This window comes from Protopterus annectens, chromosome 7.part0 (assembly GCF_019279795.1).
Source record: "Protopterus annectens isolate FY-2018-M chromosome 7.part0, PAN1.0, whole genome shotgun sequence".
In the NCBI taxonomy this organism is placed as follows: domain Eukaryota; kingdom Metazoa; phylum Chordata; order Ceratodontiformes; family Protopteridae; genus Protopterus; species Protopterus annectens.
This window is the reverse complement of record NC_056739.1, coordinates 1,476,559,414-1,476,584,341: the sequence shown is the minus strand read 5'-3', so window position 1 is coordinate 1,476,584,341 and position 24,928 is coordinate 1,476,559,414. Positions and strand designations below refer to the sequence as shown.

The 24,928-nt window shown below is 43.9% G+C and overlaps 1 protein-coding gene across 1 annotated transcript in view; it reads right to left on the bottom strand.

The window, feature by feature from the left end:
* PLXNB1 (plexin B1) overlaps positions 1-24,928 on the bottom strand; it is a 3,809,096-nt gene that overhangs the window by 2,669,168 nt on the left and 1,115,000 nt on the right. The window contains exon 7 of the mRNA XM_044078026.1: positions 5,479-5,579. Coding sequence (XP_043933961.1) covers positions 5,479-5,579 — 101 coding nt within the window. The remainder of the gene's footprint in view (positions 1-5,478; positions 5,580-24,928) is intronic.

The following is a 24,928-nucleotide window of genomic DNA, read 5'->3' as shown; positions in this document are numbered from 1 at the left end:
CTGTTTGTAAGTTTCTGTGAGGCCATTTTTTGCTTGGGCTAAAGGAAAGTCTCTCTGTTGATCAGTGGCAGTGAAAAACATTGAGCAGCCTGTCTGCCCCTGTGGGAGTGGTTACTGACTTGAAACTGTAGTTTTATTGGCCATTCTGGGTAAATTCCAAAACTCCATCTTCCTCTCTTAAAACCTGGTTGCCTCGTGGTTTTGGCGTCTTTTCAGGCTTGTTGGCTGTTGGTGAAGCACCCACCAAGAGGAGAAAATGCTGAGAGAAGAAAGGAGCCACTTTTGAGACTAAGTATTTTTCCTCTGTTTATTTGCCAAGTTTTTCTGCATAGCTGCCTATTTTGAGCATTTTCTGGCTTGTTAAATTTGATTTCTGCATTAGCAACTGTATTTAGAGCACAACCTAGAGCTGTTTACTGAATTTCCTGTTTGCACTTATTTTTAAAATCGTTTTTTTCTCAAAACTTGCATTTTATCTGTTCAGTTCAGAAATTTTTGGCATCCTGAGCATAGAGTGGTCAACTCATTGTCTCCTACTAAGAATGTGGAAATGAAAGGGGTACCAGAAGGCCATGCCAGAGTCTTGATGAAAGTTAATGTAAATTTACCATAATCAAACTAAAACACACAAGTAAGGGTGGACCATATCTTAGCACTGAGGGTTTGGAATCTAGGATATTGGAAACCTCTTTGTCCAGTGCTAAAATCAGGTAAAACCAATCAAATCTGGTAATTTAGGCTGAACAGGCAAGGGAGAGACAAGCTTTTTAATATTTTTACCTGAAATCTGTTTAACTAGAGGCTTCACAAGTCTGGAAACTATCTCAGGTTCTCAAAAGAAAATTAAATTCTTGGCTTGGAAAGCTTATGCTTCATCTTACCTTCTTCAGCTGCAAGGACCTTTGAATGTTTTGAGGCCAAAGAAACATGAGGTCTAGAGGTGAGAGGACAAACCCAGTTCACCAGAATCCTGATTAGCACAGTATTTTTGAGCAGGCTAGGAGTTTTCATAAATTATCCTTCATGTTTACAGGCTAAACTGGAGGGATTGTGACCCTCAACCAAAGAAACCACATCCTGGTAATGTCTTGTCCCAGGGAGGATCTTCATCCCACAAGCACACCTACAGAAAAAATAATTCTGTCTTGAATAAAGAATAGCCTCTCAAAACAAAAAACAGTAAAATGGTACAGTGCTGAATATCTGTTTTGAACTACAGGGGATAAAAAGCCTTAAAATGTGAAACTGCACACACAGCAGCAGTACACATTTTAAGAATGGCAATGGCAGTTTTAAAAAAAAAGTTTCTATAAGGAAAGCTTTACAGTTCACAATGGATATCAGACATGCTGCAACCTGTAAAATAAATAAACACAAAAACCTTGCAGCTGTGCTTTAGAAACAAAAATAATGGTAACCACCATTAATAGAAGTCCTAGGGAAAAAACGAGAGAATTCTGACAGAAAATGTTCTTAAAAACTGGAAAAATAACTATCCAAAAATTATAAAGTAATAATTTAATGAATTCAGAAATTACAAGCAAATAATTGCTTACTATCCTATTATTTAAACCTCATGCACATAGAAAGTGCAGTTGTGTACACTTACCATAAATGTAAATGTTAGAGTGTATTCACTGTTGCAGACATCACATTTGGGTTATCTGCTTGCAGTAGCCCTCAGTCGGCCTGATTAACAAAGTCTTGGGTCCTACGTCGGTTGCTGTCTCCTCTTCCGTGACGTCAGGTAATCAGGGGTATAAAACATGCAGCCGACGTCATTACATCAGTTTTTCTTGCCCCAGATGTCAGGTGCCCCCCTAATGGGAAGCAATTAAATCTATAAATATACAAAGTAATACCTCCAATAAAACAAATACACCAAAAAGCTTTTAAGCATTGTAAAGGAGAGAATAGGTAGAGCCAAAAGAAGTCAGGGGGCTGGAGGGAGGGTAACCAGGACTGCAACAGTGAATACACTCGAACATCTACATTTACGTTAAGTGCACACAATTGTACTATGTTCTTCGTGTTTCACTGCTGCAGTCATCACATTTGGGTAGATTCCCAAAGCTAAGGATGGGAGGAGGAATTAGATAGCATTAGGACCAGCTATAACGCCCTGCAAGACTGCAGTGGCAAAGCCAGCTTTGGATTTAGAGAAAATTGGCAAATGGTAATTCCTGGTGAAAGGATATACAGAAGTCCAGGTAGCAGCTTCTAGGATTTCCCTGGAAGGTACGCCTCTGAGAAAGGCTGTAGAGGTAAGATGCAGCCCTGTTTGAGTGGGGTCTGATCCCCCGTGGGATAGGTTTTCCATGGTGCTTATAGGAGAAATGAATGCAATGGCCTATCCATTTGGAGATTGTTTTTCTTTGAAATAGCCTTCCCCTCTGTCCCTGCAGCAAATGTCACCAGCAGTTGTTAAGATTTCCTATGAGGTTTAATCCTGTCCAAGTAGAATCTAAGTTGTCTGTGCACATTTAAGGAGTGCAATACCAGTTCCCCTTTGTTCTGTGGATTAGGAAAGAAGGTTGGCAAATGAATGGACTGATTAAGGGCCACACTGGATACTACCTTTGGCATGCAAGACGGATTGGTCCTGAGGGACACCCTGTTCGTATGAAAGAAGATGAAAGGCTCCAATGCCACAAGGACCTGTAATTCAGATACCCTTCTTGCTGAAGTGATTGCTAAAAGAAAAGCTGTTTTCCAAGAATGGAATTTTAAATCTGCAGTAGCAGCTGGCTCGAAAGGAGGAAGGGTGATTTTTCTCCAATACAAAGTTAGGGTCCCAGGCTGGAGTTGGAGCTCTCCTGGGTGGTCTTAAATTTTTGGCCCCTCTGAGGAACTGCTTAAGCAGTGGATGAGAGAAGAGGGGAGGTTCTGTGTTTGAGCTGAAATGGCTGAGGCATGAATTTTTATTGAGGAAAAGACAGGCCCTTATGTTGTGAAGCATCTCAGTTAAGTATTGTAAAATCTGAGGTAAATTGCGGACTGCTGTGCACATCCCTTGAGATTGGTTCCAGGCGGTCTGGGCGTCAGTTTTCTAGGCATGGTTCGAGTTTTAGGCCTTGAAGAAAAAGATAGCGTCTGTTCAATATGCAAGTCTGTAGGCCTGAATACACCCCTCAGAAGCCGGTGCCTGCACATTGGCTCCGGGACTCATCCAAGGTAGAGATATCTGCAGGTTCCACAGTTGAAGCATCTCTCGGCATCTCCGAATGGGTCTCAGTAAAGACCTGCGAATCTGAAGTAGCAGGTATCAGGGGCTGCGAAAGCACCTCACTGAGTACCGGCACCTCGGCGGCCTGTCTTTATCTTTGCGTTCTTTTGGAATATCGGTAGTCAGATGGCTTACTGAAGACACATCGGGATAATTAAACAGAGCACCAAAATATTTAGAAGCAAAAATATACAGATGATGGATAGTTCGTGGTTTAAATAAGGCTCAAAACAGACAGTGAGGTATGTCGTGATCAGGGCCTAGGCAAGGAATACAGTAAGAATGAAAATCTTTATGAGGTATTTGCTTTCCACAAGAAATGCAATTATTTACTTTTAATGACATCGGTTGACAGCAAAAGAAAGTTTCCCCAATGGGGTAGCTTAGCTTTTAGTTGAAGACTTTGATTCTGAAACTCGAAAATGAAAATTTCAGGAGTCGGCCGACCGGCACTTGCAAACTGCTTCTGCTTCAGGCACCGCACAGCAAGAAAGACTGATGTAATGACGTTGGCTGCATGTTTTATACCCCTGACGACCTGACGTCATGAAAGAGGAAACAGGAACCGACGTAGGACCCAAGACTGTTAATCAGGCTGACTGAGGGCTACTGCAAGCAGATAACCCAAATGTGATGACTGCAACAGTGAAACATGAAGAACATGCCTGGAACAGTTTGGGAGTTTATGCAGGCAGTAGTGCAGGTATTAATGCAGCAATAAAAATCTGAGCTGGGACAGCTACTTAGCAGCATGGGGAAGTTTTGTTTGTCTAGCAGTCTTAATGCCTATGGTCCTGGTCTTGTGAGCTACCATGGATGCACTACTGTCACCAGGCCAGAAGCTTCACATCCAATTCCACTTTCATAGTGGGATAAAAGCCTTAACTGCAATCCAGGTGAGCCAAACTCGATTCTGGTGCTAGCATTAAGATGATCTGAGCTTTCTCATCAGTTCTTGGAAGGGAGGGGCAGAAATATATTAGGGGAACCTTGGCATAGCATAAGCACTGGCAGTGACACCAATGCCATGTCAAAGTCCTGGCACTGCAGTCTAGAACAGAGGGCATTTGAGGGTAGATCATCACCACATATTGAAGGATGCTTGCCTCGTGAGTCCACAGCACACACTTTCTTGTGATATCAGCCTAGAATGTCAGTGGGAGGTAGGGCTTAGATTAAAAAGGCCCACTGCAAGCTGCACAATGAGGGATCCTCACTTTGCTTCATCCCACCCAAGGGGTCTGTGACGGACACAACCCAACAGAATGTAAACATGGAGAGACAGAGCTCTCTCAGAAGGGAGATCCTCCCAGAATCTCCATGTATGAATATACCAGGGAGATGTTCTTAGAAAAAGCTTAAGTCAGCAGCAGCAGTGTGGAAAAAAAGTTTTTGTTTTGGAGGCATACATCTTGAAGCAACTCACTTAATGCAAGTTGCAAACAGAATCATCAGGGGAAAAAAAGGACAAATAATTAGGGTTTAACTTTCAAAAATAAATACAGCCAATGTTTTATGAGTTTACCCATTTGCCTTTTACCACGTCATTGGTGAGTTCCAAAAATCAGTGACTATGGTGGAAGAGTCCCAAATGATAAGTTTCACAAACAAGTTACCTTTTAGAACTTGCAAAATATTTTTGTCAACAAAAAATGAAACATAATATAAAGCCATCCCAATAATTAACACCTGATGACTAAATTTTACTGTTCAACTCTTCCACTACCTATTATGCTCTCTAAGAGGTTGTGGAATGACAGTTGTGTAGTGACAAGTCCCAGCTGATGCACACTGCAGAAGAGGGGCGTTTTCATCATAAACTCACATTTCCAACTTCATGTATGGCACAAACATGGATTCCATGACCTATTCAAGCATGCAAATTGCCTTCCCATAGTGTGCACGGCCAAAAGGGGTAATCTTTCAAGACATCTGCTTACACCTTCTGTGGCCCAAGTACCCTCAGTTGATATGGCTGTTCAACCTAGGTACCGCCCACTCCGTCTTCCATAGATGCCATTCCATTGCCAAAGCTGATAACTTATCTTCAGACAGTAGCAATGCAGTTGGCACTGCATTATCATGCTAGGAGTCAAGTTACTTGGCATTAACATGTGCAACAACATCCACTGAAACTCAAACTAAACAGCAAGCATCACAATACACAATTCTGAATGGTAATGCTATGAATTTAGGGAAAGTTCTGTTCAAACAATTCCATCAAAATCATGATCTACTGCTGTAGTACTCACCTTCCTTCTAAGATGCACCATCCACAGTATGGATCATGTGCAGAGAGACAGGCCTCACAACTGCGGTGCACTGTACAGTCAGCAACGGGCAGTTTCATAACCTACATTTAGAAAATACAAACAGATCATCTCATATACTACTCTGCAATATCCATTACAAAAGGATCTTTCTTTAATGACAAGACCTCTCTATTCAAGCAATTTCTTTACCTCTCACTCTCTTCTCCTACATGTCTTTGTTCAGTGTTTAAACAAATTAAGACAGGTTAGTCTTCCCCTTCGACTTGGAATTAGTACTATAAATAAACTGCATTAAGGCTCACTTGCTGGTTTTCTGATGTCTCAACTCAGTGGGTGCTTTTTCTGAAAAAAACACAATACTTACATATACATTTTTAATCCTGAAATTTAAGCATAGTTTCCCTTACGTATTTTGATTTTATACAACTGTAACATGAAAGAGAAATACTTATAAGCCTAAAATACACAGCATAAATGAAAGTCAAATTATGAACACTGGGCACTAATCACATGCTCTTTCTTCACTCACCTAAGCCATCATACTGCAACTTTCCTGAAATGAACAAAAGGTATGTAACTTATCTAAAAGATTTTAATTCCTACATTAAAATGCTTTCTTTAGAACACAAAAGCAGCAGACCTGTGTTCCTCAGCAAACCCACATCTAGAATACTCATTTTTGGAAATAATCAGGATGGAGGTGAAAGAGAAATGATCAACTGAGTTTACAAAGCAAGGACAAAAACTGGAGCATGGGGGGAGAAAGAAAGGTAACATTGACACCTTTAAGCATGGTGGCTCAACATATTAACACATGAAGAGTCATCAGTAATGTCAGGATGTTAAGCCTGCTAATGCTACTCAGCTCTTTGATAAGGATGTTAAGAGCCTGATCCATTACTATATAAAAAATAGCCGCTATCCATCACCTTTCAGCATGAGACAATGCAAATCAAGTTGGGGAGACATGTGGGATTGCATTTCAACAGTATGTTGCAAATGCCAAGCCTGGGGAAGTAAAAAATGAAGAATTCAGACAGCCACTGTTGAATTAGCAGCTCAGGAGCTGAAGGAATTATGCAGAGAATGTGAATGGGTGGCTGATACCAGAGCATCCATCCCAAGGGGGCATTGGCAGTGACTCATTTGGACTGCAGATACCTATAGGGAGAAAACAGCTTGCAGGTAGTAATATCGGAGACATGAGATGCAGCTCTGCCAAGCGACATATGCAATAACTCATGTGATATCTACAGGAATATGGACGTCCACAGGGGAAAGTACAGTACACCCTGACATCAATCAACATGTACACATTATATGCCTCCGAACCTCAGAGCAAGAAATCTGCACAACGCCATAAAAGTGGGACAAAGGCTCAAAAATAGGAACAATTTTTAAATACTGCTCTTACACACTTACAAAATTGACAGAACAGATTTTGCATTAATATGAATTTTTGGAAGGTTATGAAGTCTGAAACTCAATGTCTGTTATTTTCTAACTTTGGTCCTACCACACCAGATAGTCCACACAGCTGTGTCTCACAACCAGTAAGGCCAAAACATTAACCCAACATATTAGTTATAGGAGACTCCGTTGAGAGACACATAGATGTGCCCCTCACCAGGCTGGATAAGGAGAAAGTCACGGTTAGCTGTTTGTCGGGTGCTAGAATCTGCCCATATCACCAAAGCACTTAAGTCTCTCAACAGGTACTGTTATGACTATGTCATAGTCCATGCTTGAGTGAATGACTTGAGAAGTACCTCCCAGGACTACATGGAGAGAGATGATAGAGCTCACAGAGTACGTGTCCCAGGCAGGTATGTTTCTAGCCTTAGGGCAGCATTCTTCAGTCACCCAGAATGATGCCTCAATACAAACAGAAAATGACTGACTAACAAAATGGCTTAGTTTCTGGTGTCATTCCAAGGGGATCCAGTACCTGACAGCCTTGGATAACATGATTGACAAACCATGATGCTTTGCCAGAGATTGCATCTGTCTCCCTTGGGCTTCAGGCTCCTGGCAAAGGTTTTTGCCTCACTCATAGTGCCTATTTCAGGCAATGCCTTGATGTCAAAAATACCAACATGAAAATTTCATCAAAACGTAAATTAAAGGTCATGCTGCTAAAAGTTAGGAGTCTAAATATGAAACTGCACTCATTGAAAGCATTCTTAACCCTGCAAAAAGCTGACATTTGCGCACAGAAACCTGGTTCAAAGCTGAGGAGAGCACCCCAGTCATACCAGGTTACTCATCCTGTCATTCATTCAGACCCCAGACCATGGGCAGCAAAATAAAAGGAGGTGCAGTTGCAATATATTAAAGACATACACACCTCTAGGCTGGTCAAACAGTATGATGCACAGGAAACACTCCAGGTGCAGTTAACAATTGAGAGGACCCCTATTCAAATCATAGCTAGCTATAAACCTCCAACTCTGACTCAAGATGCCCACTCCACCTACCTGGACCTCTTCGAATCTATCAAGATTCAACCCTTTACCCTGACTGCAGGAGACTAACTATCCAACCATAGCGTGGAAGAAATATTCATGCCAAAATACAAATTCCCAGAGATTCCTTGATTTTGTCAATGCAAATGCCTTGGACCAGTTGGTTGACACCCACAAGAGATGAAAATATCCTGGACTTGATATTAACTAACATGAGCAACCACTGCAGCATCCCCATAGTGTCATCATCCCTGGTAAGATCCAACCACAAAGCAGTTACTTTCAAAGTCACCATCTCCCCCGACCCCCCCCCCCCCCACACACACCTAGGGTCAAACAAAAAAAAAATCCAAAGCTGATTACAACCTCCTGGGGAAAGGTATAAACACCTTCACAGTCTACTTCCCCTCCATAGGAGCTGGCATACATGTCCAAAACTACACCAAAGTACCATATGAGCATTTATATAGCTGCATGGAATTAGGAATACCAGAAAGGATGAAATCCTCCTCCTCAAGGAAGAGTTAATCTGTCTGGTGGACATCTACAATAAATAAACTCTATAATCACTTCAATGGCTGTGCTGGACAGAGGCACAGGGAACTAATCTAAGGGAGTGGTGAAAGCCAACACATTCTGGCTAGACTTATTCTGGCAGATAGCCTAGTACCTACCTATGAACCTATAATCAAGGGAAAAAATTGCTGTCCAGGACCAAGAAGGAGGTGCCTAATTGGAAGCAATCTCTCCTTAGCCTGAACAAGCAAATAAGAGCACTAGTGAAATCCTCCAAAGCAAACTTCGAGTCCAAACTGGCCACATCTACTAAAGACAATCATAAGGCCTCCTTCACGTATGTCCACAACATCAAGGGAAGCACCCAGATCTGCTCAGAACTGGTGGGTCAAGGACACCCCACACACAAACGCTGTAGCTAAAACCAACCTGCTGGCAGACGGGTTCAGTGAAAACTTCATTCCTCTGTCTCCCCCATCAGTAAAATAAGACATCCCTAGTACCTACCCCCCTCTTCATATCTCTAGGAAGCAAGTCATCACTGCCCTCTCAGTCAAAAAATACAGCTTCCATGGGATCCGATAACATCCCAGGCTGCATCCTACATGAACTCAGGCAGGAACTTCGAGCACCATTAGGCACCTATTCAACCAAAGCTTGAGTACCGACTTCGTCCCAGCCGAGTGGAGGACAGCTACTGTCATCCCTTTGCACAAAGGTGGAGCGTCCACCGATCCAGGAAAATATAGACACATCAACCTAACTAGCCTGATCTGCAAGGCCATGGAGCGGATTATTATGGACCACATTAACAAGAACACTGGCAACCTCCAGACACTTAATCCCATACAGTTTGGTATTGTCAACGGGAGGTCATGACTGTTAAATTTGGTTGATTTCTTTGAAACAGTCACCAAGGCCATAGATGAGGAGAAGATGGTGCACACTACCTACCTTGACCTGGCCAAAGCCTTTGATACTATTCCCTACTTCGGTATAATAGATAAACTCTCAACTAGGCATCAATCCATGCATTACTAGATGGGTAGCAAACTGGCTCACTGATAGAACCCACCTAGTCAAAATATGGGAAGCCACCTCAAGTAGTAGACCCCATGACGAGCGGTGAACCCCAGGGATCGGTCTTGGGGGCTCTGCTGTTTGGGATATACTTCTCAGAGGTGCAGGCCAAATCTACTGGACTATGGCTGACCAAGTTTGCAGATGACTGCAAGCTGGGTGCTGTCATCAATTCCCCCAGTGATGTGGATACCCTCCAAGAGGGTCTCACCCAAACAAATGACTGGTGCCAGAAACATGGCCTCAAAGTGAATGCCAAAAAATGCATCATCCCTTTTGGGACTGCGACGTCTGCACAAATGATCACATTGACAGTAGGGTACTAAGCACACAATCAGTCGTGACAGCCTTGGGGACCCAGGTTAATAGCAAACTGACTTTTGACCACCATATTGCCTCCACTGTATGGAAAGCTTTCTACATTGCCCACCTCATTAGCAAGGGTATCTGATCCAGGGACAGGGTGATCATAACATCCCTGTATTTTTCCTTATAAGACCCATTATTGACTACAATGCCCCTTTCGCCATGTACCTCACAAAGCACATGCAGCAGCTGGACAGCCCACAGAGGTTCCTCACCCGGAGAGTCCAGGGCCTCAAACATCTACACTACACAAACAGGCTAAAAGCCCTGTCCCTCTACTCAGACGTGACCTCTGTCTGGCATACAAAGCAATCTCAGACCCTGCCCTGATGTGACTGCTGCATATCCGCAAATTAAGCTCCACTCAAGTAACTTGCATTCACGACCTCAACCTGGTCTGTGACATCAATAGGATGTGTTGGCAGGACAGATGTATCCCAGAGACTCCCCTTTTTGTGGAATAGACTCCCTCTCCACATAATGCAAAGTATCTCATTAAACCTTTTTAAGCGCAGCCTGGATGGCTGGATGGGGAACAGATAATATACCCCTGGGATTCCACTTGTGTCCCTGCTGGCAATGGCATAGGGTGCTGACTTGTTGGAACATGGGCTAAAATTTTGGCTAGGCTTGTAAGCGCCTCAGGGCCAACAGCCTAGTAACTTCCTATGATCCCATGAATGATTTACCACTAATCTGCCAGAAAACCACAATTTTATGGACCAAAAATATGAGGCAAAAATCTGGACCTTCTGCAAAAATCTGTACAGTTGAGAGTAATGACAACCACCAATGTGTAAGGATAGGGATAAACAATACAAAAACATGAGCCCTACTGGCTGCATAAGTGACAGCCTGAGAGAACCAGGTCGTGTTCATAAAGTACAGTTTTGTACCTACCATAAATGTAGATGTCCGAACTGGATAGCATCTGCAGTCATAACAAATGGGTTGTCCTGTCATCAGGCAGCCCTTCGGTCGGCCGGATTCCAAAGTCCGGGTCCGGCTTCGGCTGATGTCGCACTTCACCCGACGTCATCTCTGCTGGTCTTCGGGTATAAAGGCAACAGCCGACGCCATTTTCCTCAGTGTTTCTTGCCCCAGATGCCAATTGCCCTCTTGGATAGCTAAAATTTTGGATAAATGCCAATGTTTCCAAAATAGTAGAAGGCAAACACAAAAAATAAACATGTATGTACATATATACAAACAAATACACCATAAGAGACTCCCCCCCCCCCCAGCTAGCTATAAGGAGGGTAAATACCTAGGAGTACCGCAGAGGGAAGGAGGAGGGTAATCCTGACTGCAGATGCTATCCAGTTCAGACATCTACATTTATGGTAGGTACAAAACTGTACTATGTCCTTCATGGATGCATCTGCAGTCATAAAAAATGGGTAGAATACCATAGCCAACTAGGGCAGGAGGAATAATAATTATGGTGTAGTCAGGATCCCTTGCAGTACAGCAGTGGCAAACCCTGCTCGGGATCTAGAGTATAGAGGTAAATTATAATGCTTGGCAAATGTATGCACGGAGGTCCAAGTAGCCGCCTCAATAATGTCCTTGGTTGCCACTCCTCTTAAGAAAGCTGTGGTAGTGGCTGTAGCCCTTGTAGAATGAGGTCTTATGTTCTGTGGAATTGGTTTTCCATGGTAAGAGTAACAGAATCTTATGCAATTTCCTATCCATTTGGAGATTGTCTGTTTGGAAATTGCTTTTCCTTCCCTTCCTGTTGCATAGGCTACAAAGAGCTGGTCAGTTTTTCTGTTAGCTTTGGTTCTGTCCAGGTAGTAGCGTAACTGTCTATGTACATCCAAGGTATGCATTATTCTTTCACCTCTGTTTTGTGGATTGGGAAAGAAGGTAGGTAGGTGGATTGCCTGGTTTAAAGACACTCTGGATACCATCTTAGGCATAAATGTAGGATTAGTCCTCATGGACACCCTATCTTGATGGAAGATTAGGAAGGGTTGCACTGCCATTAAGGCCTGTAGTTCCAAACCCTCCTTGCTGAAGTAATAGCCAGTAGGAAAGCAGTTTTCCATGACAGGTGTTGTAGGTCTGCTGTTGCTGCTGGTTCAAATGGAGGGAGTGTCAATTTTTCTAGTACAAAATTCAAGTCCCATGCTGGTAATGGTGGTTTCCTAGGAGGTTTTACATTCTTGATCCCTCTGAGGAACTGCCTGAGTAGAGGATGTGAAAAGACAGGAGGATCAAAGCTGTATTCTGCTGAAATAGCTGATGCATGTATCTTGATGGAGGAATAGGACAGGCCTGTATGTAGAAGCTCTGCCAAGTACTCCAGAATGTTAGCAATATCTATGTTCGACACATCTTTTCCTCTTTCAGTACTCCAAATGACGAACCTTTTCCATTTTCCTGCATAGTTCCTTCTTGTTGAAGGTCTGCGGGCTTCAAGGATAATGTCTTTAACCCTTTGTGAAAGGTCTGCTGGTGGTGATGAGTGTCTGGCACCCTGTAAAATCTATCTGGTTTGGCAGGGGCTGGAGGTAAAGAATCAGGTGCAGTGCAGACATCATTAAATGCATCGTCCACAACAGATAGGATAGGAGGTATAGCTAAGGGCCTATGTTGTGGTAAGTGCAGAAAGGTCCTAAGCCTTTTTCTTGAGTCTGAGAAATCTTGTCCCTGCCATTGGAATTGTTCTCTCATGGCATGTAAGGTTCCCCAAAGGAGAATTCCTCTGGTGGAGAGGCAGCTGGAATGGATTCTTCAGCATCTGAATCTTCATAGTTGGAGAAAGGAGCCTCTGGCTGGTCTGTAATGTCTGAGTCATCCATAGAATCAGAGGACACAGGCTCGGGGCTCTGCTCTAGGTCTCTTTTCTGGGGCTGAGAGGCCCTGTCTGGGTGAGATTGGGATCCCCTAATTAAGGATATTAAATCTTCTGCCAGAGTAAGCATTTGTGAACTAGAAGTGGGCCTGAGAGAGGGTGGTTTAACAGGCACTGATTTAGCTGATTTGGCTGCTTTAGCCCTGGCAAAGGCCTTAATAGACATGGCTGCAGGAGGCCTAGCAGCACCTCGTGCTGGGGTAGAGATATCCAAGGGGATGGTGTCTGATAGATCAGTAGGATCCACAGTTGTAGGCAAAATTTCTGAGGCTAGTTCAGGTAAGGTAGCAGGGGCCTCAGTAGTAGTCATGGATTCGGCTGTAGATTGACCAGTTTTCTCGGTTTCGGCCGAAACAGAGACACTCGCGGCTTGCTTAACCGTGGTTTCGGCCGAAACCTCGGACCGCGAGTGTCTGTCTTTTTCTTTGCGTTTTTTAACAATTTGGGTAGTCGGAGGATCCGACGGCATAATGTACGCAAAATCTGAGCCGAAAAACTGTTCAGCAAACTCCGACCGGCCTAAGCGTTTGTCGGTTGAAGGAAGCACAGGCCGAACAGGCTGCTACGTCGTGGTCTGGGCCTAAGCAAGGCAAACAGTAAGAGTGGAAATCTTTATGAGGCATTTGTTTCCCACAAGTTAAACAGTTATTGACTTTTCTGACATCGGCTGAGGCAAGAAAGAGTCCCAACGGGTACTTAGCTTTTAGAAGTCTTGTAGTATTCGGTAGTAGTAATCTCTGGATCTGACCGACCGGCACTTGCGAACAGCTTCTGCTTCCGCCACGCGCAAGAAAGACTGAGGAAAATGGCGTCGGCTGATGCCTTTATACCTGAAGACCAGCAGAGATGACGTCGGGTGAAGTGCGACATCAGCCGAAGCCGGACCCGGACTTTGGAATCCGGCCGACCGAAGGGCTGCCTGACGACAGGACAACCCATTTGTTATGACTGCAGATGCATCCATGAAGGACATCAGGAGGGCTGATGATCAGCAGGCTGTGGGTAATAAACAGAATAAAAAAAAAAAAAAAGCAGGAATAGAGAAAGATGGATAGTGCTGTACAGGCATGGTCAAGCCTCAAGGACATTAAAAACATGGCAAATAAAAATAGTAATAAAATATTAGAGAAGCCTCTGCTAACAAGTATTTACATTCTTTCAAGCATACATAATGAACCTAAGTATTCATACAAAGACATAATGCATTCACTAAAATGGAGATAGAAAAAATATATGCAAAAAAAAAAAAACTTTCAACAAAAAGATTTAAAAACATCAACCCCAGACATTTTGTAATCTGCAGTGAAAAATCCTATCTTATGTTGTAACTATGAGTAAAAAAAAAAGAAGTTATGTTCTTACCATAACATTCCATGTGAGTTGTTCATCTCGCCTTTGTTCTTGCACATGGGTTCGGAGCCGATCCATCATCTCAGAGTCGGCCGCTTTCCAATCTCAAGATCTTGAGTAGCTCGATGCACAGCCCCTATCCCATGATACTCTCTGACTAACCTCAGATCTAGTTTGCTGAACCCAGCAAGAAAGAATACAACTAAGCATTCCAATATGCAAAATATATACATATGTATACACACATTTACAATTAGCTAAGAGATACTCTGGCTGGAGTGAAGGACACTAGTCAGACCAACCAGGCCACCAGTCATACCCGTTCTTCAAGAACACGGAGGGCGAAGGTGGGAGTGAGTGTAACAACAAAGGTGAGATGAACAACTCACATGGAACGCTATGGTAAGAACATAACTTCTTTATGTGAAGTTGTTCAATCTTGCAGTTTGTTCTTGCACATGGGTAGCATCCCAAGCACGCCAATTCTGGGTGGCTCACAGGAGAACATTCCTGAGAACAGTGGAACCAAAGGAAGCCCCATCTCTGGAGGCCCCGTCCACTTGTAGTGAGTGAAAAAAGTATGAGGTTTGGACCAAGTAGCAGCTGCATGAGCCACAGATGTAGAGACAGCCCTGGTACAATGAGCTTTCACGTCACATTCTAAGGGTTAGCTGGCTGAATATATAAATTTTATACAATCAGATAAACATTTAGACAATGCAACTTTAGGTACAGGAAACCCCTTCTTATCGTCCGCATGGGAAAAGTACAGTTTTGTACCTACCATAAAAATGTGGTGTTCAGAGATCACATTTGCTGCAGTCTTACACTTGGGTAGTCCGCTGTCCTCGGTCGGCGAATATCGAGTATGTAAGGCTGTGGATGCTGGCGTGCGCGCACACGAGACATCAGGGCGTCAGGGGTACCGATATGACATGGTATCCTCAGTCTTCTTTCATTTAGAGATGAGAGACCCACCAAAGAAAGAAAAAAACCAAGGAGCCAACAAAAAACCAACCACCACCCTTGCCTAATAATGTACAATATATACAATACAATATACACTATATTTACCACTGGCCACACAACTCCTCACTGGGAAGAGGAGGAGGAGAGAGGACAAATGCAATGTGGATCTTGGTATCTGGATGGTACACATATGGATTCTGCTGCAGTACATCTTCATCTCTATTCTGCTGTCCCTAGAATCCCAAAGCAGAGATAGAATCCCAAAGCAGAGATAAGGAGGATGGGGAGGCTGCCAAAATGCCAAATAAACAGCAAAAGCAAAACATGCAAGCAATGGCCAAAATGATGGAAGTAACATGCTTAGAAATGCTAGTAGCTGAGCTCCATAACTCTTGTAAAATGCCTCCAAAAGAATACCCCCTCTAAAATCCTTAAAAAAGCCCCAGTAAAGCTGGAATCCGGCTTGCTATGATGGAGAATGTCTGGAATCTCATGACCAGGTGGAATAGAATAAAAAATAAAAGCCAATACGAAAAGGCAACTCCAATGGTTTACAACAGGACCTGAGACAAAAACCCAAAAGCTTGCCCTAATAACTGAAAACAAAGAAACCCTTTACTTTGAGTGTGCCTGTAACATAACAAAATGTTCAAATAATATTCGGAACTGCCTCTTTTCCCCTTTATTTTGAGGAAAAGTGCATAAAAAGGGGTTTACTTAGTTGCACAAAAAAAACCACTATGAATGGTTTGGTTTAAAAAAAGCCTAGAAACCACTTTAGGCATAAAGGAAGGAAGGAAAAGTAAGAAAGGCTCCTACACGCCCTCACCTAAGAAGATCAGAAACCCTTTCATATTCAGATCAATTTCAAAAAAAAAGCAGTCTTCCATGATAAATATCTTCCACTCAAAGGGTTTCCAGGGCACAAACCAACAATCAAGTTTCCATCCAACAAAAAAGTTGGGCCAAGCGTGAGGTCTTACTCTTCTTGGGAGAGTATAGAAAAGGATGAACAAAATGGGAGTTAACAACAGATGAAAACAGGGAATTGCTTGAACAAAGGATGAGAGGGAACAAACCTTTGTCAGTACCTTAGTAAGATGTTGAAAACCATGAAAATAGAACTCAAGAAGTAAACTTTGATTGTCACTTAAAAAAAAAGGTTGAAAGAGAAAATCACTTATTGTCAGAAACAACAAAAATCTACTCCACCCACACTTAAAAATAGCTTCCAAACTAGGCTCAAAAACTTCCACCTTCCTTGTAAAAATTTGCTGTCAAACCAAATATGTACACTTCAAATTGAGTTATACCAGTTCCAAAGGGTCAGAATGAAGTTTGACATTGGGTAAATGACTGTCCTCCTGAGACAAAAACATGACTGGTAGGAGCAAGTGCCAGTGCTGTCCCGTGCCAGGCTGGAGCTGTCGTCATCCAGGCTCCGTAATACGACTTTCACTATTGCTTTGGGAGCCTACTTGGAAGAGGCAACTTCATGAATAACCTTTGGGAGGAGAGCCAAAGAGGGAAAGTGGGGAGCCAAAAGATTGCTCCATTTGAAAGAAAGAGGTGCTTTGAAAAGTAATTGAACCAGTACAGCTGGAGTTTGGCTTTCTTTGGCAGCTGGTGGTTTAGTGGAGAAAAAAATTCTGTCTACGTGGGGATCCATAGAAGCGAACCATTTTCGCTGGCGCTCATAATGTTGCTAGCAACCGTTCCTTCCATGAAGTTTAAGATCCCTGTGGGGATCCTAGTCTCCCATCTGATCTTTGCTGCCATAGAGGATAAGCCCACTGCTCACTTTGGAAATGTGATAACAAATCATTGTGTTGTCTGACTTCCACACACCTGGTGCTCCCCTTGAAATTGTTAGCTAAAGTGTTAAACTGGCCTGCTGTTAATTAACACTCCTAGAAGATCTGTGTTGTCCTGGAAAGAGGTTAAGAATGTGTGGACTTTAAGCATATGTGGGCTCCACAAGCTTTTGTCTGTTTCTCACAGTCATGAGCTTCTCTGTAGACTGCGAAGTTTGGATCAGGGCTCCTGTCTGTTTTGGTGAGCATCATCTGGATCCAAGCTTGATTGGCCTCTGTCTGGGGTTGCCAAATGACTGTTGTCTGTATCTGACAAGAATTTCCCCTTATTTGAGATCATTGTTGAGCTTCCTCATATGCAGTTTGGCACATTCTTATATTTGAATGCTGCTGTCCATGCCCCCTGCAGTGCCAGGACCAACCTTGCCATCATTGAATTGGTTTGAAGAACCAGAATAAAAGGGAACATGAAAGACTGTCCTTGAAGTCAGGTGCAAAATAAGCCTTGAATGATAAGTATGTGGGTCAGTAAAGGAAAATGAGATTTGTGATGATGACTTCAAAATGCCAGAAAAGATGCTGTGTTAGGTCTGTCCGCCGACTTTATTTGTATGGTGGGAATACCCAGGAATCTTAGCACTGCCAGAACATATTCCGCACTGCTTTCAAGCTATCACATATGCTGATGAAGGCTAGTCCAATTCTTAGGCCAGAACTATTCAATCGAACTTTGGACTTGTACTCCTTTTCCTTTATTCAGTGAAGAAAGGGGCAACTGGAGCCCAGGTATTCCAAATGACCTGCGCAAAATGATCAAAAGAGCCAGAAATGCAGAGAGCAAGGTCCCCTCCACTCCATAGTTAAAACACAGCCCCAGAGCCCCCTTGAGGAGCAGTAGAACATGATCTTGCCAGCTTCCAAGAAAGAGAGTCCAAATCCAATGAGAAATTGAGAAGAATGTAAAAGCTATCTCCCAACTATGAGGGACATCCAAATAAAATTGCAAGTGTGTTCTGGCGATAAATTGGATTGGTTTCCTTGAGATCCATTTTGAGGGTACTAGGAATAAGGCTTTGGTAGGCGTCCCCCCCACTGCTGATGGGAGGACTGGCTATGTAAGCTATATGACAGAAAGGTGTGCAGGAGGATGATATCCAATTCCCATCTGAGCTTGAGCGATTAAAATGTGTGCCTCTTGAAAAATGTTATTCTGCCAAAACACCTTACCTTGGTGTATGATATCCAATGAAGATAAATCTTGGGTGAAAGGTCAGCCTATTCTTCTGCCAGTGCCAGGCCCTGGGAGTGTTAAAAAGGCGAGCTGTAAGCTGCAAGTGAAAACCCTGTCCTCACCCCTGTTTGTGAAAGAGAAGGCCCTGCCCTGGGAAAAGAGTGGCCCTGGGCACTGCCCTACCTAGGCCTGAAACCCCTCTCTTGGAACTGTGCAGACGTCTCGTCCACCCCTTAGACTTAGGGAGCCCTGCCTCTGTCCTAAAGTTGGTCTCAACACATCTACTAACTGGGCATCTAAAGGCTTGTTGTCTTTCATCTGCTTGTTTGCCTCAACAACAGGCCAACAATGCGAAGAACAGCCAAACAAGCTTCATCTAAATAGGCTTGATTGTAATCAGATCAATTCTCTTCCCTCTTACTCTGGTTTGCAAAAACAAAATCCATCAGCCACCCAGGCTCACGAAGATTCCTTGTCTTGCACCTCCACATTGAATACCTCACAGCATCAAATCCACATTGCAATTTTCTTGAAAAGTGACATCTTTAAACTCTTAACAAATCAAAGCATCAATTACACTCAATAACCAGCCATAGCCAAGAAGTATTTCAACATGTGAAAAGTAGAGAAATTCAAAGCCCTCATAGCAAAGGGTGGAAGAAATTTCCCACTCAAAGTTCCCTTAAGAGTATAAATCTTTTCTTTTTTTATCTATTAAAGTTTAAGCTTAACACCCCCAAGCCCCTGACTAAAAGTTTCATGAGCCGAAGCAGTTCTTAAAAGTGCTTCCACGACATTCAAACTACTGGCTTCCAGTCGTTAAGGCAAGGTTCAGGGGCAGCAATATACCTTAAGGAATTAAAAAGGCAGAGCCCTCCTTTCCTGACAGAACAGGAGGGTAGCTTAAATGCCTATACTCTGCTTCAAAACCCTAAGCCTTAGGAGTAGAGATCAGAAGGGCAAGGAGGTTAAATAAAGCTCATCCTCCTCACAGAAGCAATACCAAGACACTTAAACAGAACAGGAAACAGAAAGAAACATCAAAAGAGGAAAACCTCAGTCTCACAAGAAGGTTCCATGAATCCCCAAGTCCTGAAATCAAGCTATAAAGCCTGCTGCAAAAGAATCAAGGCTTCTCTGAAGAATCAGAAAAGGAACAAAACCCCCCAAAGGAGAATAATCCCCCATCAGAATCAGGGAAAGAGAAAACCTCTAATTAGGAAGTCAAGAAAGACTCATAGAGACATATGCACTGCCCCTACAGAACCTCTGTGACACCAACCTTCACCAAATGAAGGAGGGCCTGGGACCTCAGAGGGAGAAGCCTTGGAACTAGCCACCCCTCCTGAGAGGAAGGGGTCCCTCCACAGGAAAGGAAGTCCTGTGATGCCAACTGCCCCTACCTGAGGGCTGCCATCACGGCATATGGCCCTTGCTCCAGGAATTCCAACTAACCTGGGAGAAGTGCCCAGCTCCACCTCTAGCCTGACCTGACTCTGGCGGACGGTCTCTGCTCTCTTCATCTTAATGGTGCCTAAATTAGGAAGACAGCGAAGAAAGCGAAAACACGCGCTCTCAGCCAGCAATAATAGTGCCTTCCCGAGACTAACCTGAACAACAAAGCTCGCTTCTCTATAAACAACTGGTGGAAATGATGGCAACTTCTCTCGGTCCGAAACTCCGGGTCAGAAAAAAACAGCTTCTAAGACGGTGCTGCAATCGGACCTCGCGGCGCTTAAAAAACAAAAATACAAATGATCATTTTGCTGAGCTCAGTAAAACCACACTGGCAAGAAAACGAACAAAAATATCAGAATCTCTATTAACTTTCTTTCCGTCATTGGGACAGCACGAAATACAGATAGAGCCAAATCGGCACTTGCAACCTGGACATGCACAACCCCATGCGTCCTCTGGAGAGATGGGTCGGGTCATTCGCATTTTGTACGGCTGCATTGATGTTGGTGCATTATCAGAGCTGATCCGATTTCCTAAATTCCTTTGTTCTGTCCAAATAAAACCTCAATTGTCTGTGAACATCAAGCTTATGTAACATGTATTCCAATTTATTAAGAATGGTGTCTGTAAAAATTGGGAAGCTCAATAGACTGGTTCAAATTAGCCTTGGAGCAGACCTTAGGAAGAAATGTAGGATTTGTCCTGAGAGACACTCTCGGGGTGAAAGATCAGATACGGAGGTCTGATAGAAAGAGATTGTAGTTCAAAAACTCTACACGCTGAGGTAATAGCCACTAGAAAACTGTCTTCCAAGAAAGAAACTTCAGAAGACAAGATGATGCAGGCTCAAAAGGGGGGGAGCATAAGTTGAGACAGTACTAAATTTAGATTCCAGGGAGTAATTGGATGTCTGATAGGTGGCCTAAGGTGATGAGTCCCTTTCAGAAAGGCTTTACATAATCTGAAACATATTAGAGCCTTTGCATCCTAAATGAAAGTTGGATATTGCAGCCAATTGAACCCTTACAGTGGCAGCTGCCACACCTTCGTGAAAAAGCGTAGTCAAGCAATCCAGAATACTATGAATAAGAGTGACATAGGGATCAATATCATGTTGAGAAGCCCAACAAACTGCTTCCTTTTACTGTTGTACAGTTTCCTGGTGGAGACTTTATGAGAAGAAACTAGAATATGTTGCACCATGCGGAAGACAAATTATATGACCTGGCTAGGTCGGGAAGTGAAGCAGCCAAGCTGTCAGAGGGAGTGAAAAGAAGGGTGAACAACTCCCGAGCGAGTCAGAAAATCTGGCACTGGGTCCAGAACCCAAGGTTCTTCCACTTGATATTGCTGAAGGAAGGGGAACCATATCTGCCGAGGCCAAAACGGGGCTATCAGAATAACAGTCCTTCCCAAGCTTTTGGCTTTCTGTAAAGATCTGGGGATCAGAGGGGTTGGTGGAAAGTCATAAAGGAGACCAGAGGGCCAATAGTGTATGATACAGGGCAAAGTAGCTTCTGTATTTGGCATTCATCGGGGATGCAAAAAGGTCGCAGCAAGGCTTGCCCCACTTGCGGAATATCATTTCCGCCACTTGTTCTTTGAGGGACCACTCGTGGGGCAACAGAATGGCTCTTCTCAGTTTGTCCACTATCACGTTGGATGTCCCCGGGATGTGCATTGCTATCAGAAAGCGCCTGGTGGATACAGCCCACTGCCAAATTCTCAGGGCCTCTCGGCATAAGGGGTAAGACTTGGTTCCCCCGTTTGTTGATATACCAGACCACCGACATGTTGTCTGTCTGGATTGCAATCGTCTCCCGAGGTAGAGTCTCATGAAAGTGCTGCAACGCTAGAAACACTGCTCTCAACTCTAGGACACTGATGTGCAAATAGGATTCCATCTATGACCAAGTACCTTGGACAGTTCTTCCCTGAAACAGCCCCCTCCCCCGACCCTATCAGGGAAGCGTCCGTGGTCACTGTGGCTGAAGGAAGGGAAGCACAAATGGATGACCTACAATTACCTGGTGGCTGTTTAACCACCAAAGATGATCCTTTTTGCAAACTTTTGTCAGTAGAATCTTGAATGACATTGGAAGCTGTAGATAAGACCACTGGGTGAAAAGTAACTATTGGAGTATTCTCATGTGCATCCATCCCAGAGGAACCGCTATGAGCATAGCTGCCATGGTACTTGATAGCTTCAGAACTTGGGAGGCCGGTGCTCTTCTTTCCATTAGCAAGTGGGACACCTGACTTCAGAGAGAGAACTCTTGCTTGAGGCAACCTGACCAAGGCGGTGGTGGTGTCTAGATCTGCTCCTATAAAGAAAATATGCTGCGACGGTAATAAACCAGATTTTTCGAAATTTATGGTTACGCCTAACTGAGAGCACAGATTGTGTAATCTCTGGACAGAATCAGTTGATGCCTGGCGGTTAGGAGCCAGTCGTCCAGATACGGAAACACCCGGAATCCTAGACGCCTCAGGTGAGCCATAACAACTGCCATGCATTTGGTGAACACTCTGGGGGCTGTGGCGAGACCAAAGGGCAGTGCTTGGAATTGGCAGTGACTGGCCCCCAGCTGGAAACACAAATGATCGCTGGATGGTCTGGCCATTTTGATGTGGTAGTACACATCCTTGAGATTTATAGAGCACATCCAATCGCCCGTTCCTAGAAATGGTAGTATCGATTGAAGAGTGACCATCCGGAACTTTTCCTTCTTGACAAAGGTGTTGAGTCTGCTGAGGTCTAAAATGGGCCTCCAGTCCCCTGTTCTTTGGAACTAAAAAAGAATCTGGAGCAAGTTGCGGATCCTGTCTGGCCTGCCGGGAATAGCTGGATGACTTCTTTCTAGCAGCTTGTGGATTTCTATGGCTGCTTGATGCCGCAGACTGGGTGGAACGTCTGGGATTCTTGTTTGAATAGGAGGGGATTCTGAAAATGGAATGATGTAACCTCTGGTAACTATGCTTTGTACCCAAGAATCTGTTACAATTCCTAGCCAGGCTTCTGGGTACAAAGCCAAGCGACCCCCGACTGCCTCCAGAGCCATACAGTCTGGCCTCCTTTCAGGAGCGCTAATGGGGCTTGCCAAGGAACTTCTCCCTGTCTCCCTGGTTCTCTGGACCCCCTCTGCCGCTCGGATGGCATCTTCCGTTATTGTCCCCTCCTCTGCCCCTGGAGGGGGGTTCACTACGTATGTTTTGGAAAGCTCCTTGGGATTTCCGGAACCACATTTTTCCACCTCTCTGCCCTTTGGGGTATGGTCTAGTAGGGGTGGAAAAACAGACTCCTACAGCAGATAGAATCTTTCCCTCCTACTCACACCTAGTGAGAGTCTCCTTGACTTTTGGCCCAAATAGGGAAGAGCCATCAAATGGGGTGTTGACAAAGGAAGACTTGAAGGCTTCCGCAAAGGAGCATAAGGGCATCCAGGATGGTCTCCGCAGAGCTATCGCTGAACCTGCCACTCAGCTCGACCCATCGGCTGCATAAGAAATGAGCCGCATGGACGAGTTCAAAAAATAATTAAGGGTGTTAAGATGTGCCATCACCTTCTCAGAGACAGCATCACCTGTGTTGCCCTTTAGAGTATCTCCAAGCTCTATGAGGAGATCTCGCTGAAGACGGGTTAAATAGTTAAGTGATCTCATGGCAAATGTTGCAAAACTAAAGATGCATTTCCCATATCTGTCCATCATCCTAAATTCTTTTATTAGGAGGATGGACAGAAGAAAAGGTTGACATCTCTTTCTTGGTGGCCGCCGCTGCCACCACCATGGCATCAATGGGAACTCCCTTCGTGAGAAAAGCCCCATCTAGGGGGGAGGTGATAAATTTGTTATGCCTCCAAGGGACTGGTTTCATGGAATCAGGAGACTCCCACGCCCTTCGAGCGACCAAATATATTAGTTATTCAAAGGGCAGAGTAACCCAGGAGGTGGAAGGTTGAGACCCAAAGGCATTCAGGAGCACAGACTCATCCTCAGTAGGGGTAATGGACTGCCAATCACCCCTCTGCTTTAGTATTTCCAGGATGTCTGCAAAGGAGAAATCCTCCAAGGGGAAAGTACAGTTTTGTACCTACCATAAATGTAGATGTCCGATAGGTATGCATCTGCAGTCCTAACATATGGGTTGTCCTGCCCTCAGGCAGCCCTTCGGTCGGCCGGATTCCAAAGTCTGGGTCTGGCCTCGGCTGATGTCGCACTCCACCCGACATCATAGCGGCTGTTTGTTGGGTATAAAGGCATCAGCCGACGCCACTTTCCTCAGTGTTTCTTGTCCCAGGTGCCCTCTAGGAAGGCTAATTTTGGATAAATGCAAATAATTCCAAACAGTAGAGAGCAAACAATAGGAAAAAAAAAAAAAAAAAAAAATATATATATATATATATATATATATATATATATATATACATATATACAAACAAATACACCATAATAGATTCCCCCAGCTAGCTAAAAGAGGGGTAAATACCCTAGGAATACCACAGAGGGGAAGGAGGGTGGGTAATCCTGACTGCAGATACATACCTATCGGACATCTACATTTATGGTAGGTACAAAACTGTACTATGTCCTTCAAGGATGCATCTGCAGTCCTAACATATGGGTAGAATACCATAGCCAAACTGGGGGAGGAGGCACTAAGATAAAGATGGTGTAGTTAAGATCCCTTGCAAAACAGCAGTTGCAAAACCTGCTCGGGATCTAGAGTATAAGGGTAGATTATAATGCTTGGCAAATGTATGCACGGAGCTCCAAGTAGCAGCTTCTAAAATGTCTTTGGGAGCCACTCCTTGTAGGAAAGCTGTAGTGGTGGATGTAGCTCTTGTGGAATGAGGTCTGATATTATCAGGAGTTGTCTTTCCATTAAAAGAATAGCAAAATCGAAAGCAATTTCCTATCCATTTTGAGATTGTCTGTTTTGAAATTGCTTTTCCTTGCATTCCTGTTGCATATGCTACCAGAAGCTGGTCAGTTTTTCTGCTGGTCTTAGTTCTGTCCAGATAGTAGCGTAATTGTCTGTGTACATCCAAGGTATGTAGCAGTCTTTCCCCCCTGTTCTGTGGGTTGGGGAAGAATGTAGGTAAATGAATCGCTTGGTTCAATGATACTCTGGAGACCACTTTTGGCATAAAGGTAGGGTTAGTTCTCAGAGAAACTCTGTCCTGATGGAAGATAAGGAAGGGTTGTACTGCCATTAATGCCTGTAACTCAGATACTCTTCTTGCTGAAGTAATTGCTAGCAGGAAAGCAGTTTTCCAAGACAAGAATTGTAATTCTGCTGTTGCTGCTGGTTCAAAAG